Below are 16,650 nucleotides of genomic sequence, written 5' to 3' on the forward strand. Positions count from 1 at the left end.
TCACTTCTCACCATTTCCTGCCTTTGCCAAACCACCTTGGCTTCACCTGGGTCATTGCAGACACCTTTTAAATGGGCTCCCTGCTTTACGCTGTTCTTGAGTCTGTCCCCACACAGCAGCCTGGGTGTTCTAACACTGTGAGTCAGATCAGAGTTCCTCAGGGCTTCCTATTCTGTGCAGAGCTTCAAAGCTAGAGGCTTCCAGGGGCCTCCAGCTAAGGCCCTGTGGTCTGGCCCTGGCCGCTAGGGCAGTTTGTGCAATGGTGAGAGCACATGGCCTCTGGAACCAGGCTTGGGGTTTGGATTCCAGCCACCCTCCTGGCTGGCTGTGTGACCCTGGGGAGATTTTAAAGCAGTGCCTCAGTTTCTTCATCTGCAAAGTGGGGATAATACTAGTATTCCTTCTTGAGGATTTGGGGAGATTGATAGATGAATCATGTGAAGTACTCAGCACCTGGTGTTTTAGGACTTCTTCCTCCTTCACCCACCCTCTTGCTTTCCCTTTGCACTGACCTTGCTCTTCCCGCCTCGGGGCCTTTGCACTTGCTTGTCCTCCGTTTGGCAAGCTCTCTCTCCTTCATCAGGTCTCAGCTGTCACTTCCCTGAGCTACTTCCTAAGGACAGCACCTCCCTTGTCTCACTCTTTCTGTGCACTGGTGTATTTTTGTTTAGAGACTTGTATTACCACCAGTCTTGCCTCCTCTTTGGAGTGTTGGCTCAGAAATCTTGCTTTGTTCCCTGAAGAACAGAGCCAGGCAGGCTGGGGGAGGGTGTCCAAGACGAACCTCTGCCACAGCTCTCCCAGCCCAGGGGGCCACATCCCGGAGTCCAGGGGTAGGACTCCTCACCGTGGACAGTATGTCAGGGGCAAAATCAAGTGGGAGCTCCCGAGGAGGGAGCAGCTTGGGTCCTCCTGGAAATTTGGTAAAAAGTTCCTTTCTCCCCCTGGAGTGTAGATGGGAGGAGTAGAGGGCTCTTTGAGGAGGTCTGGACAGTTGGGTCATTTCTGATTGCGGAAAGGGGTGGCCTGCCTCCGTCTGGGTGGTTCTGGCCCTTCCAGAAGACCTCCTACTCACGTGGAAGCCTAGTTCTGCTATTGACTAGGGATGGGCTCAGCCTGGTGGGTGGTCCCTGAGGGGAGGGAGCCTGCCCCCAGCCTGGGCCTCTCCAGCGGTCCCTTGGGGCTCCAGTGCTTCTTTTAGCCTAAACCTCTTTTTGGCTGACTTTGCCCTGAGATCACAGGCTTTGGGCCTCAGTCTCCTCATCTGTGGAACACCTCCCTCTACTCACAGATTCGGAGAACACTTGCAAGCCTTTTGGATGCCTTTGGATGAGTGGCTGCTGCTGTTTGGTGGCTTCTACTTCACCCACCCCGCTCAGCTGGGCCCTTCTGGGCTCTCCCTAACCCCTTCCCCATCCTGACATTGGCCCCAGCTGCCTCTGCTCCCCTGTACTCTGTTCCAGGCTGCTCTTGCCTCCCTACCCCAGTCGACCCTAGCTTCCCCTGGGCTCTAGGTGGCCCTACCCTGGCTGCTGGCCACGGGCTTGTCTGAGGAACAGGCAGGCTTGAATTTCAGGCCCCCTGGGAGGGGAGGGGAGAAGGGAAAAAGGGAAGGGCTTTTAGCCTGCAGTCACCTGGGGAGGGAGCCTTCTCTGCCACCTGGAGAGATGAGTATGGAGGAGGAGCAGACCCTGGCTCCCCACCTGTCCCAGGGTTAGGCTTCCAGCTCTGGGACTGAAGGACTAGGGGACTGACAGACTGACTGGCTTTTGACAAACCAGCAACATTTCAAGGCATTGTGGTGTGGCTGATATTGGTGGCGGCCAAGTTTTTATATATCCAGTTAAGGATGTAAGAAAGAAAACCAAACATCACTCTTCACTCTCACCAGTGTTTCGTAAAGGAAAGGGAAAATCGCTAAAAGAGGAAGGAGGTAATTTTAGAGTGACCGGCTCCCAAGCAAGGCCAGTTGGTTTCCTCAGCCAGTCAGCCGTCCCTACCAAGGGCCCACAGAAAATGATGATGAGTCTTTGTGGACTGGTGTCAGGGAACAGTGACTTCCAGAACAGGAGGACTTGTTAAAGAAACAGATTACCAAGTGGGGTGAGGGGAGGAGCTTCCTGGGTTGGGGGAGGGGGAGGAGTTGGCCAGCAGGAACCTGGAAATGTTTTAATGTTTTTCTAGTTTTGTATTTCATGGCAAAAAAGTCTTCGCAAACTTTGCATTCTGCTACACAATCTGTGTTGGTTATGTCACAAAAGTGCCTTTTTTTTTTTTTTTTGAGAGGGAGAGAGAGAGTTGGGGACAGAGGGAAAGGGAAAGAGAATCCTAAGCAGGCTCCATGCGCAGTGCAGAGCTTGATCTCACAACCCTGAGATCAGGATCTAAGCTGAAGTCAGGAGTCAGATGCTTAACCGACTGAGCCACCCAGGCGCCCCTTCAAAATGCTTTCTTTACCAGTTAAATCTTTGGAATGCAGCAAGATGGAGTAGCAGCAAGATGAATCTTCTGTAGTAAACTCTAAACATGCCTCCTGTGACTGCGGGCCTCTGTGTGCCCCTCCCTTGAGAACTACAGAGTCCATCAGGTTTGGGGGCCTGGCTCTGCCACTCATCCGCTGAATGACCTCTCTGAGCCTCAGTTCCTTCATCTGGAAAATGAGATGACAGTCCCCACCTCAGGATGTCCTGCTGATGTGAACCCACCCGAAAGGGGGTGTCAGAGGTAGCGGGCCTCCCTGCAGGTGGGTCCTTGGACTCGGCTCCCTGGGGTCATACCTTACAGTGTGCTCTTTGTGGAGCTCAGGACCAGGGGCAGTTGTAAGGCCCTCAGCTAGAGCCTGCCAGGAGCCTAGCTGGGCTGGGATCTGATGGTGACGGGACCCCTCCAGAGTGGGAGGTGAGCTGGCAGCCCTTTTCCCCTGGGGGAAGGCAGGATGTCAGGCGCCAATCCTCAGAGCCAGCCTCTTCTGCCACCACCTTGCAGCCAGCCTGGGGAAATGGAGGTCCCAGGATGAGGGTGTAGTGAGACCAAGAGAAGGGACTAGGGCCCCTTGGCCAGGCTTGTCTTTTGGGGGCACAAACGTGTGTGTGTGTGCGTGTGTGTGTGTGTGCGTGTGTATGTGTGTGTGTGTGTGTGTGTGTGTGTGTGTGTGTATGTGTTGGGGGTGGGGAGAGGGAGCTGGAGTCTGGAGGCTCTCTCTCCTCCCTCAGACCCACTTGCCTGGACTGCTGGGCCTTCCTTGGCCTGGAGCCCAGCTTGGGTGTGCTCTGGGCTACTGTTGGTTTCCTTTTCTCTGGTTTTCTCTCCATTTCCCCTTCCTCCTTCTGGCTTCTCCTTGCACAGTGTCTCCTGGTCTCTGCTCTGCTTCTTGCCTGGCTCTTTGGCCTCCTTGTGGTTCCCGACTGAAGGGCTGTGGGCAGGACCCCATCAGGAAGTGTGTGTGAGTGTGTGTGCACAGACACGTGGGAGAGCATCAGCACGTGAACACGAGGGTATTGTATTGGGTGCGCCTGCTGCCTGTGCATGGGAGCCTGGGAGTGTGCAAACGGTTGCCTCGTGGGGGGCCTCGGTGCTGGGGAGCATTCTTGCCTCCTGGGGATGGAATGCTGTTCCTGGCTCTTGCCCAAGGCTCGTGTTTCAACATTTATCTTTCTTCAAAAGTCTTTGAACCTTTGGGAAGTTGTAAGGGAAAGCCTGATGTGTGGCCAGCCTGGCAGTGCTGGAGGGCTAAGGAGTTTTAGTGGCCAGGGCCACTTTGCCGTGTGTTCTGGACTTGCTTTCTGGGACCCTGGGCTCTGCTCCCAGGCAGGAGCCTCAGGGGTTTCTCCCTACTGCCGACCGCAGCGGGGCTGGAGTGGGGCCAAACTCCTTCCCAGAGAGGTCAGGCCCATCATTCTCCCCTCCTCCCCCCGGCACAACCCAAAGGCTCTGGGGCTGCTCACCCTGGCAAGCTGGTCACTGGGAGACCCCCAACCTTTGGGGGAAGCACGGCTGCTTGCTCTGAAGGCAGAGCTGCCTGACTGCTCTGTGAGTGAGTTCACCAGGCTATCCAGAAGGAGGGGCAGACTTTGCTGGGGCTGGATGCTAGATGAGAAGATGCAGCTCCTTCCTTGTGCCCGGGGGCAAGAGCCACACCCCTGAAGGGGCACCCAGTAGGAAGGACCCAGGAGTGGGGAGCCGTGGGTCTAGCCTTGGCCAGGCAACAGGCTACCTCAGCACTCTTTGTCTCCTTCTTCTTTCTCATTAAGTGAGAGTGCTGGACGGCCACTTCAGACGGAAGGGACCGAGGAAGGAGGGTCCTGGGAAGGGGCTCAGCCTGCAGCACAGCAGGGTACAGTGAGGCTGGTGTACCTGTTGGAGCCCCCTGCCTCTGTCCCCACCCCACACTCACTCCCTGGCCAGAGCAGCCCATGGGCGGTGCGGCCTCAGCTGGGACACAGTGATGGACCCAGAGGTCTAGCTTATTTGCCACAGTAGATGAGATCTGAGCCACACTTGTTCACGGCCACCACAAAGCCACAGAGTCCTGGCTTTGCTCCTTTTTTGCCATGTGGCCTTATTACTTAATGTCTCAGCCTTACTTTTCTTATCTCTGAAGTGGGGGTAAGAATATGTAGCTCAGGACATGGCCTCAGGATTAAATGAGATACTCAGGAGCAGGGATACCCAATAGCAATGAACACACCTCCCCCTAGAGACAACCAGAGCTCCTTGGAGAACTGGCCGATTCTAGGGGCATATGCAGTGTGTCAGTGAGTGGTGGGCTAGGGGGTCTACCCCTCTCCTCTCCTGTGCTCTCTTGTGGGTGCTGCTGGGGTTCTGCCCAGATCCTGGGTTGCCAGAGGGTCTCAGAGGAGCATGGGAATAGTCTCAGGCCACTAGTGTTAGAGCCCATCACATGGGTCAAAGGGCCCTGCAGCAGGAGGAACAGGGGCCACGCTCAGCAGTGCCCACAGAGCTCCCTAGCATGGCCCACCCCTGCTGTGTGTGGCAGAGATGGTAGAGAAGGAGGCAGCCAGAGCTGATTATAGAGAGAAAGCCCCAGGGTGACAGGGAGTGAGCCAGAAACCCAGGGGCCTGTGGGCAGAGTGAGCAGAATATGCCAAACTGGCATGTCTTTCTGGGGGAGGGGACAGCTCTGGCCTTTCCCCTCTTGGGGTGTCTCCCTCATATTAGGGCCCAGCTGTGTGTGCTGAGCATCTTACACCTGCCCGCCCATCTGTCTGTCTGTCTGCCTGTTCTGCCTGTCTGGGAGCCTCTGTGTGAGGTGCGAGGGCGTGCATCCTGTTGCTGTGGTCCCCAGGACCGCAAGCTCTCCTGGGAGGAAGCAGTGAGGTGGCAACGCCCAGCCCCCCGGGTACAGCTCACTTCGCCACCAATCCTGACAGAGGCAGCGACCGGGCAGGTGCCGGGAAGAGATGATGAGAAAGGTGAAGGTCTGATGGGGTCTCAGCAGCTGGGTGGTGGGTCCTTGGAGGGGAGCTGGATGAGGGCCCTCCCCACCGCTCATGTGTGTGTGGGTTGGGGTTCTGGGGACGCTTGGGGTGAGGTGTGAGTGGGTCCCCATCTTGGCTGGCTGTGTGAGATTGCTCTGCAGCAGCTGTGACAAGGGGTGCCGTTGCTGCTGGAGGAGCCCCCAGGTTTCCTTTCTGGCCCAGAGCCTGGGGGCCAGGGCTGTTTGGGAACATGGGCCCTGCCTCCCTTGGGCTTCCCTCCTAGGCCCCTGGACTTGGCTCTTCTCCCCAGCCTTGGGTTCTTATTCCTGCCCTGTGCCACGCCGTTCAGATGTGCGTGTGCGTCTCTGCAATGCAGGAGAACCCAGTCCCTCTCTGGAGGACAGAGGGGTTAGAGCCCCCAGGAGGGAATTGCCCTGAGTTCAGGGTTCCAAATGGGGCCACCCACTGTCAGCCCAGTGGGTGAGTGCCCGCACACATGCTTATCCACACAGTATCTGCTGGAGTGGCTTGTGCCCGGTGAGGCCTACTGGGTACCCTTCCTCCAGTTCTGGAGGCTGGGAGCAGCAGAGAAGCTCAGAGCTTACTCCTGACTGGGCTATGTGTCCTGACTTGTCTGTACTCACCTGCCGTCTGTCACATGGAGGTGAAGACACTCACCTGTAGGAGGGAGCACTTGGTGACTGTAAAGTGCTTTGTTCAGTGCTTGGTGAGAAGTAAGTGATCAGCTGCTCCTACTTCAAACAAGACTGGCCCCCAGGGGCCTTCCTGTTCTTCTGGGGTTGGTGGTCATGCAAACATGGCTGTGCAGAGGCACATGTGCCTTGTCCCAGGGGCCATTTGCTGGCTGGGAGGAGAAGAGGGGAGGGTTTGGCAGGACTTTCCAAACTGGCGGTGGAAGTGGGGTGCTCTGGGCTGTGAGAAAGGTCACAGTAGAGAGGCTGGGGAAGAGGCACCTCCCTCCTCCAAAGCCCTCCCTGAGCCCTAGTGAGCCTCCTACCTGCTCAGGGAGGGGCTGCTGGTCCCGGGTCACGGCCCAGGCTCAGAGAGCTGAACTGTGGATGCTGTCAGAAGGAGGTTTGTTTCTGCCGCGACCTGCTTGTCTCTGCCCCCCCCTGGACTGTCCCTTCTGAGGCAGGTGGGCTCCACTGCTCTTGGGCTGGGCTGAGGACATGTTGAGAAGAAGGGGCATTGATGAGGCTTTCTGGACTGCTGGCCCTTGGGCTTCTGACCACTTCCCACTCCCCTCTCCCCAATCCCAGGCTGATACCAAAGTGTGGCAGGGTCTGTGCACCTGTCCTCTGTCCCGTTGTCAGAAAGGCTCCCTGGGTTCATTACAAAGGGAGACATGTGTGACCAGTGTGCAAGTGTGACACCAGAGTGTCTGGGGCCCTTGGACAGACAATGGGAGTCCCACCTCTCTGCCACCAGGCCCTCCCGCTCACCTGACTCCTGCTCATCCTTTGAAACCACCTCGGTTGTCCTGCGAGCCCCTCTGGACAGCCAGAGTCCCCCTGCTGCTCTCAGTGGTCTGTGTGTGCACTTGGCACAAGGAGGCCCCACTAACCGTGTATTGAATGGGTGGAATACCTGTGCCGCTGAGGCCTATGGCCGTGGCCACGACTTCCCTCTTGCCGAGTGGAGGGCTAAGTGTGTGTGTGTGTGTCCTAGGTGAAGGCTGGAGGGGGCTGGAGAGCACAGACTTGGGGCCTCTCCTGGGGATGGGGACAGATGGCAGCATGGCTGAATAGCTTTTAGGTGGGAGGGGGGGATTGGTCATGGTCTGTGGCTCCCCAGCAGCTGGTCAGAAAGGCCTCTTACCCAGTGGCTGGGCCATGGCAGGAGTTCCAGTTACAGAGAGTGGAAAAAAGGAAGTGGGTAGCAGGAGGCTGTGGGATTTTACTGGACCAAATTGTGTCCTGGTCCCTGTTCTGACGCAGGCATGCCCAACTTGTTTTTCCCTCTAGTAGCCATTCTAGAGTGCCTTGAGGTCGGGGACCCAGGCTGTGTGCCATCCTTCTGTCATCTGTAAAATGGGGGTGGGTACAGTGAGAATTGACGAGGCCAAGGCCAGCACACACTCCCTGGGCATTTTCTCAAGCCTTGGCCACACCGTGGTTACCCTTTGAGGTATGGAGAGGTTAAGCAGGTAGCCTGAGGTCATGTGGGGCTGGGAGCTGGCCCACTTTCCTGTACTGGTCACTCCTCTGCACACTGCTTCTTCAGGCCTGAGGCCCACTGGAGCCGGCCCATGTCACCCTGGATCAGATCTCAGATTAATGTGAGTGCCAGCTCTAACCCTAGTTCTCAGGGTGACCTATCATGGTGAGCTTTCTGTCCGTGTGTCAGGCTGAGTACTTTCTGTACACAGCCTTTCCGTTTTGCATAAGAGGATACTTCGCCCGAGAGATGGGATGTTTTGTTCAAAGTCTTGACTCTGTTCTCAAAGCTCATGGCTTAGATTAGTCAGCAGCCACCAAGAGCAAGTTGTGTCTGCCCTATCCCCAGCCCTCTGCAGGAGCTGGGGACATGCAAAAGGCTGGACACCGTCTCTGACCTCAGACTGTTCATATGGCTGGGGCAGAGCCAGAGGCAGATGCTTGGCCACATTGTGTAGCAGTGAGGAGAGTAGGTCCCCGGCCCTCAGTGGTGCAGGGTGTGTGTGGGAGAGAGAGGGCAGGGGCAGCTTCACGAGGGGTCATCTGAACCAAGTTTTGAAGGACGGATAGGAGTTTATTGTGTGTGCCTTATAAACTCCTGTCATCCTTCAAAACTTGGTTCAGATGACCCCTCGTGAAGCTACCCTTTAAGGTGGGTGCTAATGTTTCCTTTATTTTCCAGACAATGCACTTGAGGCTCAGAGAGAAAGTCCCTTTTCTCAATGGTCTTCTCACTGCCTGGCCTGGCTTGCTGTGGCTGGCCTGAAGATTTCCCTGGTGGAGCGCTAGCCCACCTGGGGGACTGGGGCCGGTTGTGTGTATCTGTGTGCATATCTGGGGGCTTGGAGCCGTCGGGGCTCTGGTGGCGGGACTGGGATTAGGGGCCTTTTGCCGATTGAGTACATCTCCTCAGGGAGAAGAGAGGAAGGGGTGGACAGGCCACCTTCCCAGTCCTCCTGTCTTGAGGGCCGACCAGGCCTTGACCCTGCTTCCGGGGAGCCTCTGGCTCACTCCAGTGGCCTCTGTTGACTTCTGGAAGTTCTTCCCCACCTGGTGTTCCATTTCTGTCTTTGGAGGTGGTGGGGCCAAGGGGCCGGCATCTGATAGGGGGGTGAGTCACCCACTCAAGCTCCGTGCAGAGTGGGCCAGGCGCCTCCACAGCTCCACCCCGTTTCCATGGGACCAGCTGGGTATGGTTGCCAAGGGGGAGGTGAGGGGGAGCCCATGGCTGGCGGAAAGTGTTGATTTTCTTACTCATGGTGGTTTTGTTTTGCTTTTTGCCTCTCACCTCAGCGTCAGCTCTTGGCCTGCAGCTGCACTTGCCCGATAAATTGTGTTGTGACCGTTACAGCACAAAGTTGTTGGTGGGCTGCTCTCCCATGCCTACCCCTGCTCCTCCTGCTGCCCATATCCTCCCTCACCATCCTCTGTGACTTACGGTCACCTGGAGCTATTCGAAATTCCCTGGTAACATACCTCATCTCTCTGGTCTCCCCGCCTTCGCTGCATGCTCTCCCTGTCCTCTGAGCTGCCACTTCCCCCAGAAAGTCTTCCCTGATTGCCCAGTCTGCATGGGCTCTCTGCCTCAGGCTCCCGCATTGCCATGTGCTTCCCTCTGTCTGGCTGGATCTCTGTCAGATTGATGTCTGCTCCTACAGCAGAGGTGCCCATGGCTGTGCACAGAGCAGGCACGTGGTGAGGTGCCTAAATGTACACGCCGAGAGAAGGTCTGAGAGCTGGCAGGCCTGGCCGTGGCCCCTGAGCCCGCTAGGGCCAGTCAGGCCTGGGAAGAGTCTGGGCTCTGTTCTGGGACAGGACATCCCTCAGTCCGGGATGCCGTTTTTCCCTCTGCCTGCCACTCCCACCCACTGCCACATTTCCTCCTCATTCTTTTCTTTTCTTTTCTTTTTTTTTTTAAGATTTTATATATTTATTTGAGAGTGAGAGAGAGAGCGTGAGAGCGTGAGCACGAGTACGGAGGAAGGGTGGAGGGAGAGAGAGAAGCAGATTCCCTGCTGAGCAGGAAGCCCATTGTGGGACTTGATCCCAGGACCCTGGGATCATGATCTGAGCCGAAGGCATATGTTTAACCAACTGAGCCACACGGGTGCTCTTTCCTTCTCATTCTTGTTGGGCTTTGGCCACTGCCTTTGCCGAACATCTCAGTGTTGTCCTTCTGCTTCCTATGGAGCTGCTGTAACTGGGGGTCTCTGCTGCCTTCTCTTCCTGCAAACCCGCCCCATCTCTGCTTCAGCTTCCCCTTTCTGCACCCTATCTCTCTCCTCTTTCTCTTTCCCTGCCCTCCCTTCCCCTGTTGCCCTTACCCCTCCTTCCCTCCACCCCCCTCTTTCTCTCATAATACTTCCTCTCAGGCTCCTGATCCAACTCCTTCTTTTTCTAGGTCTTTCCCCCTCTTCTGGCCTTGGGTCTTTCTGCCTCTGTCCCACCATCTCCCCTCCTCTGCCCTCCCATCCTGCTCTCCCCACACAGCTGAGAAAGCACAGCTGGGACTCATCACGGGGAGAGTCTGCCTCTGAGATGTCTAGTTGGGAGTAGAGTGGGTGGCTGTGAGCCCTTGTGTGTGTGTGTGTGTGTGTGTGTGTGTGTGCGCGTGTGTGTGTGAATGTATGTGTGTTAGTGTGAGTGTGAGTGCCAGGAGTGGGCCCAGAATGGCCCGCTGGGCTGTAGAGAAGGGAGCAGGGTGGCTGGAGCAGGTCACATCTGAAAATCTAGTCAGATTATAAGCAGACTCCTAGCGACATGAAGAGACTGACCCCTGGCCACCCCTTGCTGCCCTGCGTGTCCTGGGGTGGTTACCTCCCGGCTCAGGGCTGCTCTGCTTCTCCCTCTGGTATTCATAAGTCTTGGGCCCAGGACATGGAGTCATGTGGCGCTGCCCTTACCTGGCCCCTCTTGTGCTCAGCTCATTTTTTAGCCTCCAGGGTTGGGGTGGAGCCCCCAGGGGTACAGTGTGAGATCAGCAAGGAGGGGTGCCTGGCCCCTCGAGCTGTGTTTGAGGGTGTCCCCCTCCTCCTGGTTTCAGTCATTCCAGCAAGGCTGACTTAAGCTCCTCCACTTGGCCAATAGTGTAAGTGGAGGTCTCAAGACTTGATGGACTCAGGGCTGCTCTTGGGGATCACAGCAGCCACGAGACCTTCTGATGGTCCAGCCCAGTGCCCTGGGCTGCGTGATACTGTCCGTGGGCCTCCAGGACGCTGGCTGGGTGGGAAGCCGTCTGTGGTATTGGTGATTGGGCACCCTTGGTTTGGCTACCCTCTTTCTCATGGTAACACTTCCCTTCTCCCGCTGCCTTGGCAGGTCCTGCAGAAACTGGGAAAGGCGGATGAGACAAAGGATGAGCAGTTTGAACAGTGTGTCCAGAATTTCAACAAGCAGCTGGTGAGTGTGGGCCTTAGGGAGCTTGTGCAAAGTGGAAGTGAGGCTGCCAGGTCAAAAATGTCAAAAGCTGAGTTTGTGGAGTTAGAGAGCTAGGAGAAGGGGCCAGGTGGGCTGGCAAGGTCATGGAAAACTTCCTGGAAGAGAGAGCACTGGCTCTGGGCATGGACCAAGGGAAATAGGAGAGAGGGCTGGGGGGTATACTTAAGGTCTTTGATAAGGCATAGAAAGCTCTGGGGTGGGGCGGGGGTGGTAGGGGTTGGGTGGGAGTGGGCAATAGATTTTGGCCAGACTCTGGAAAACCTCAAATGTCAAGGCGAGTGGGAGCTAAAGAAGCTTCTTATGAGAGAGTGGCATTTGCAGAGTTTACTGTGAGAGCAGAGCAGACAGGATCTGATTTGAGCACCTGCTGAGCATGGCCTGTGGATGCCTCCCAACAGCCCTGTAAGGTACCAAGTATCGTCGTTCCCCTTTTATAGATGAAGGAAGTTGGGTAATTTGCCCAAGGCCATCCTGCTTTGGGGGTGGATTTAGATCCATACTTGTTTGGTTCCAAAGACTGCAGTGGCACCCTTACCAAGTTCCTTTAGATAGTTCAGAGACCAGTGACAGAAGGAGCTTCATCAGGTTGGCAGCCTGGGGGCAATGGTTAAATACAAGGGAGGATTTCCTGACTGAAGGACCCTGAATACCTTAACTGGGTTGTCCCTGAAACCTTTTCCCTTACATAAATCTTCTAAGTCTAAAATTAGCCACTTTTTTTTTTTCCCTATGACCCTGAGATCAACAACTGAGCTGAGATCAAGAGTCAGATGCTTAACCAACTGGGCCACTCAGGTGCCCCCAGAATTAGCCACTTCTGTGACTGTATCTGAAGATACAGAAGTGGGGAATGAGATGACCCTGGTAATTCTCCCCTCTCTGTAGGGCATGGTGGCAGGAAGTGGGGGAGAGCTGGGCCATGGCCCCAGTAACAGATGGGGATAGAGGCCAGGAGGGGCCACAAGGAATGGGAATGGGCTTGTGGGGTGGTGTCATGGTCTAAGCTGTGCTAGGAAAGGGACCAAATAGGCCCAGACTTGGGGCTGGGAAGGCCCAGGCCTCTCTGTACTCCCTGTTCATGTCTGAGGCCCCTGAAAGCATTGAAGGTGCCCACGGATGCTTCTGCAGCTGGAATGGAACCTGGGGGAGGGGGCTTTCTTTGGAGAACTTTGGCAGTGCTGGCCAGGAGCTGGGAGCTGGGGAGCATGCTGGGAGAGGGCTGAGGAGCATGCTGGGTGACACTGGGGGGGGGGTATGCTAGGAGAGGCCTGGGGGGCATGCTGGGAGAGAGTAGGGGGCAAACTGGGTGAGAGTGGGGGGCATGCTAAGAGAGTGCCCAGGGAGCATTCTGGAGAGGGCCAGGGGGTAGGGGGCATGATGGGAGAGGGCCAGGGTTGGGCAGAGGCATGATGGAAGAGGGGTGCGGAGAGCAGCTGGGAAAGTCTCCAGGGCCAAGTCCACCCCCCTCGCCTGCCAGTGGAGCTCAGTGGAGAGGCTCCTTAGGGCAGGGATGGGCGCCCTCATGGCCACTTGTCCCCTGGCCATGAATGGGAGGTGTTTCAAGGCCCAGGTATGTGCCATGTCAGAGCTGTCTACTGCCCCTATGGTCCTGGGTGAGCCCCTGCTCCTTTGGCTTCAGTTTTTTCACTTGCAAAATGGAGTCTTGGACAAGAAGCCTAAAGTCTTTGCTTCTGACTCTTTCTGATGAAAGCCCCTGGGTATGTCCCCTACTTGGCTGGCTTCCTCAGGCTGTGGGATGCTCTGAAAGTCTTCTAGGGAATCACTGTTTCTAGAGTCCCTACTCTAGACTACGTACTGTTTGTGTTTACAGGCTTGGACCTTGCGTTCTTGAGGCGGAAGCTGACATTCCCTTCGTTTTATAGATGAGGGACTTGAAGCTCCGTGGGGTTAAGCGACTCTTCCAAGGACACACAGGGTGTGGCGTCCAGATCTGTCCACTCTCAGGTTCCCTCTCTGGGGCGGAGCCCCAGTCCTGAGGATGACTGGCTGGGCTGGGGAGAAAGATTAGGGCAGCTGCTGAGCTGAGCAGGGGTGATGGGGCTGCCTCATCAGCAGGGCTGTTTGGCGGAAGGCGAACAAAGTACACGTCGGGGGGTTCCCTGTGGCCTGGCCCTAGTGCTGGGACCAGAGCATTACTGTCCACTTTTGTCCCTCAGAGTCATCCTCCCTGGGCCCTGGCTCTGGACAAGGAGTCACTCAGTGATCCCGGGCAGAGGGCCAGGCAGTGGGGCCCGCGCTGAAGGTAGTCAGTGCTGGTGGCCCCTGGAGGTGGACGTGGAGTGGTCGCTTGAGCTGGGGCTCTGTCTGCCTTCAGCTTGGGTGGGGTAGCTGGCTTTTCAGGGACCAAATAAGGGGGTAGATTTGAGCTCCCATTTGAGACTTGGGGTAACCCTCTTGGGGGTTAAGGCAGCCACGTCGTTCTGGAATTGATGGGTGTGTGGGTGTGGCTGGGGCCCTGGGCTTGGGCGATCCTGGAAAAGGTGGGGTGGAGGTTGAACGTGGGAAGTCTGGAAGCTGAGTGTTCTCCTGCTCTTTATCTGTGAACACCAAGCACAGTGGGCTCAGTACTATTCAGGGACTAGAATGGCAGGGAATATGACCTTCAAGGAAGCAAATCTTCTACCCCTGTAGGTGCCCTAGGTAAGGGCATAGGTCAGTTTGCCGTCCCCTGCTCTCACAGGGGGCAGGTTTCATGGCTCTTCCTGGGCCTACTCGGCACAGTCTTGGCACTGCTGCCTTCTGTCCCTGCACTGAGAAACCGAGCTTGGCCCACTCAGAGGACCCAGGATGGCTCCCAGGAAGGCCTGCGTTGGACCTGAGCTGGGGGTCAGTGGTGGGGAGGTGAGTGGGCCAGGCTCTTCCTCCTGGGACCACCTGTAGCTTGCATACCAAGGCTCATTATTGCTGTTGGCTTGTCTGTTGCTGAGGTGGGACAGGTTGGATTCCTTCTTGTTCTTAGGGCCTGCTCTGCTCAGAGAGGGCATCCCTGGCTATAGAGTGAAGACCCTCTGGAACTGACTGCAGCAGGGCATGAGTCAGCTGGGGCCAGAGGGAGTCCATATGGGAGGGATGTCCCTGCCCCCCAAACCCACTGGGAAGATGAGGGCTTGGATCTTCAGACCACTGGTGGGGGGCTGATGTCAGGGGAGGTATAGCAGGGATGTGGGGTGCTGGCCAAGCCACCCCTGTGGAGTTACACTGGGTGTTGGTACCGGGTTTTGGTGTCCTTCCAGACTCCTGAGTCCAGAGCCAGGAGAGCAGACTGAAGGGACTGTGCTCCAGAACTTTATTCTTCCCTCAGCTGCTCTGCAAGGAGTATGTTAAAGCCCTAGGAACCTCCAGAGAGTTGTTCCTCAGGTGCCCTACTGGGGGGCCACGGGAGCCGGTGTGGGAGCAGACACACAGGTTCTGCATTGGCCTGCCTGGCACTGCCCTGCAGGAGGCAGCTGCATGGGGAGGGCTGTGCCTGATCCCGCGGACTGACTGGGAGTGTGGCTTAGCGGCCCAGCTGCAGTTGGCACACGCGACGCAGTGCTCTGGGCGGCCCCTTGCACATCTGTACCCAGTGTGGCTGCTCACAGTGTGGCCTTGTTTGGGAAGCACAAGGGGCCCTGGTACGGCCTGAGGCCCCAGGCATGCATAGCAACCCGCCCCTCGGGAGACCCCTTCCTCGGGGTGCAGCGTGGACAGGCGCTCGCAGGATGGTGGGGGAGGGGAGTGAGATGATGGAGGCTTGGCAGGAAGAGAAACCGAGTCTGGAAGATTCTGTGGCATCAGATGAGTGCAACAGCATCGCATCACGCACATGTTTGAATCCTCATCTCCATCACCAAAGCGTCAAGAGTGGGACGGGCCCTTCCCCATTCCCAGTCCCACACGGCCCACATCTGACCCCTGATGGAATTCCAGAGAGGTTTGGATGCTGTGGATTGGCCTTTGTTTCTTCCTTTAATCTTTGATAGCAGGCCTTAAACTTTGAAGTTCCTCAGAATTCCGTGTGGCCAGGGTTCTATAGGCTACTCTGTGGTCTGTGGGGATTGAAGGAATATTAGAGAGGGGTTTTTTTTTCCCCCTAATTGTACATCTTATGCACTGCCCTGGAACCCTCCCTGCACGAAACCTCTACTGTCTTCTGGAAGCATTCATCATATTGAATAGGCAGCTGCCTATGGGGCCTGAGTGCCCAGGCTGTGGGGGTTCTTACTGGTTCTACCAGTCTGTGCAGCACCGGGCAAGTCACCGAACCTCTCAGCGCCCTCATTTGTCAGGTGGGGACCATGATGCTACGGTGATGGGTGTAGGGAAAGAGCCAGCCCCACTGGGCATCCTGTGTGTGATGCTCTGAGGACACCGGGAGAGCAGGCCCTGGCTATGAGGAGGGAGAGCCTGTTTCCAGGGGGGACAGGAGAGGTTTGAGGGTGCCTGGGGTGTGCCTAGAAGGCTGGTTGTGTCCCTGCTTGCCCTCAGCTGGAGTGGAGACCACCTTTCATCTCCTGCAGAGGCACCAGGCAGGCCAGGAGAGGGACTGTGGCTTCTTTCTGGGTCTGTGTCTGTCTAGCCCTCCACAGAGACAAGGGGATCCAGAACAAGGGTATTGCTGAGATGTGAGCAGCATCAGGCAGGGAGATGCCAGGAAGGTGCTCTTCCCCCACAGAAGCCAGCTTCTGACACTGCCATCCTTGGCCCTCCACAAGCCCTCTCTCCTCATGTCCCCCCGCTGCCCCACATCACCATCCTCAGCATGAAGCCCATCTCGTGCAGCTGGCCTTCAAGGCTAGGGGCCTGGCCTAGCCACTTATGCTGGTCTTCTGAGCACACATTAGCATGTGGTCTGCCAGGCAGGGGTCATTCATCCCACCTGACAGATGAAGAGACCGAGGCTCAGAGAGGTTTGGTCGCTTGCTTAGGGCTACATGTCTAGTGAGGGCCAGAGTTGGATGGGTCTCCATAACCCCAAAGCCTGTGTGTGCTCTCTCTCCCTTTGCACATGGCTTCTGGAAACTCCAGCATCTCACTGTTGGTGCTCTTGTACTCCACCTGTTGCCTCAGCCTGTTCACCCCCTCTCTCACCCGGGGCTCAGTTTTCCTGCTCCTGCCGTATGTGGTATTAACAATCCAGAGGGACGGGTCCATCCTCTCTGCTGGTCCTACTATCTCAGCAAGTCCCTGGGGCTGCCTCCCCAGCTCAGAGCCTTCACTGTCTGGCCCAGTCCCCTGGCCAGTCTTTTCCTTCTACATCCTATATCCTCCCTCTTGGCTGGGGCAGTGTCCTGAGAGTCGTGGGCACGAGCCCCCGCTTCTCTGCAGCCTGGCTAAGCCATTCCCTTCCACCTTCCACAGCCTGCCCACCCCAGCCCCTCCAGGGCCATCCTCTGTCCCTGGCACGATGCAGTGGGAGGCTGCTGGCCTAAGCTTTGGGGGCAAGGTGCTGGGTGTTTCACTCCTGCATTCTATGCTCATTGGTCCCCTGGTCCGTGGTTGTCTGAGGGCACGCCTGGTGTACTCCAGTCCCATTGTATGTGTGTGCTGTGTCACGTGTGTCATTCAGTCTGTGCCCCCAGTGCCTTGTTTAGGGT

General features: G+C 56.6%; 1 protein-coding gene across 16 annotated transcripts in view; it reads left to right on the forward strand.

The window, feature by feature from the left end:
- Nucleotides 1-16,650, forward strand: part of BIN1 (bridging integrator 1) — a 55,483-nt gene that overhangs the window by 16,267 nt on the left and 22,566 nt on the right. For all 16 annotated transcript variants that reach the window (XM_045777677.2, XM_087853335.1, XM_045777678.2 and 13 more), the window contains exon 2: nucleotides 10,934-11,014. In XM_045777677.2, coding sequence (XP_045633633.1) covers nucleotides 10,934-11,014 — 81 coding nt within the window. The remainder of the gene's footprint in view (nucleotides 1-10,933; nucleotides 11,015-16,650) is intronic.

This window comes from Ursus americanus, chromosome 1, assembly GCF_024610735.1.
Source record: "Ursus americanus isolate L20-20 chromosome 1, mUrsAme1.1.p, whole genome shotgun sequence".
Lineage (NCBI taxonomy): Eukaryota > Metazoa > Chordata > Mammalia > Carnivora > Ursidae > Ursus > Ursus americanus.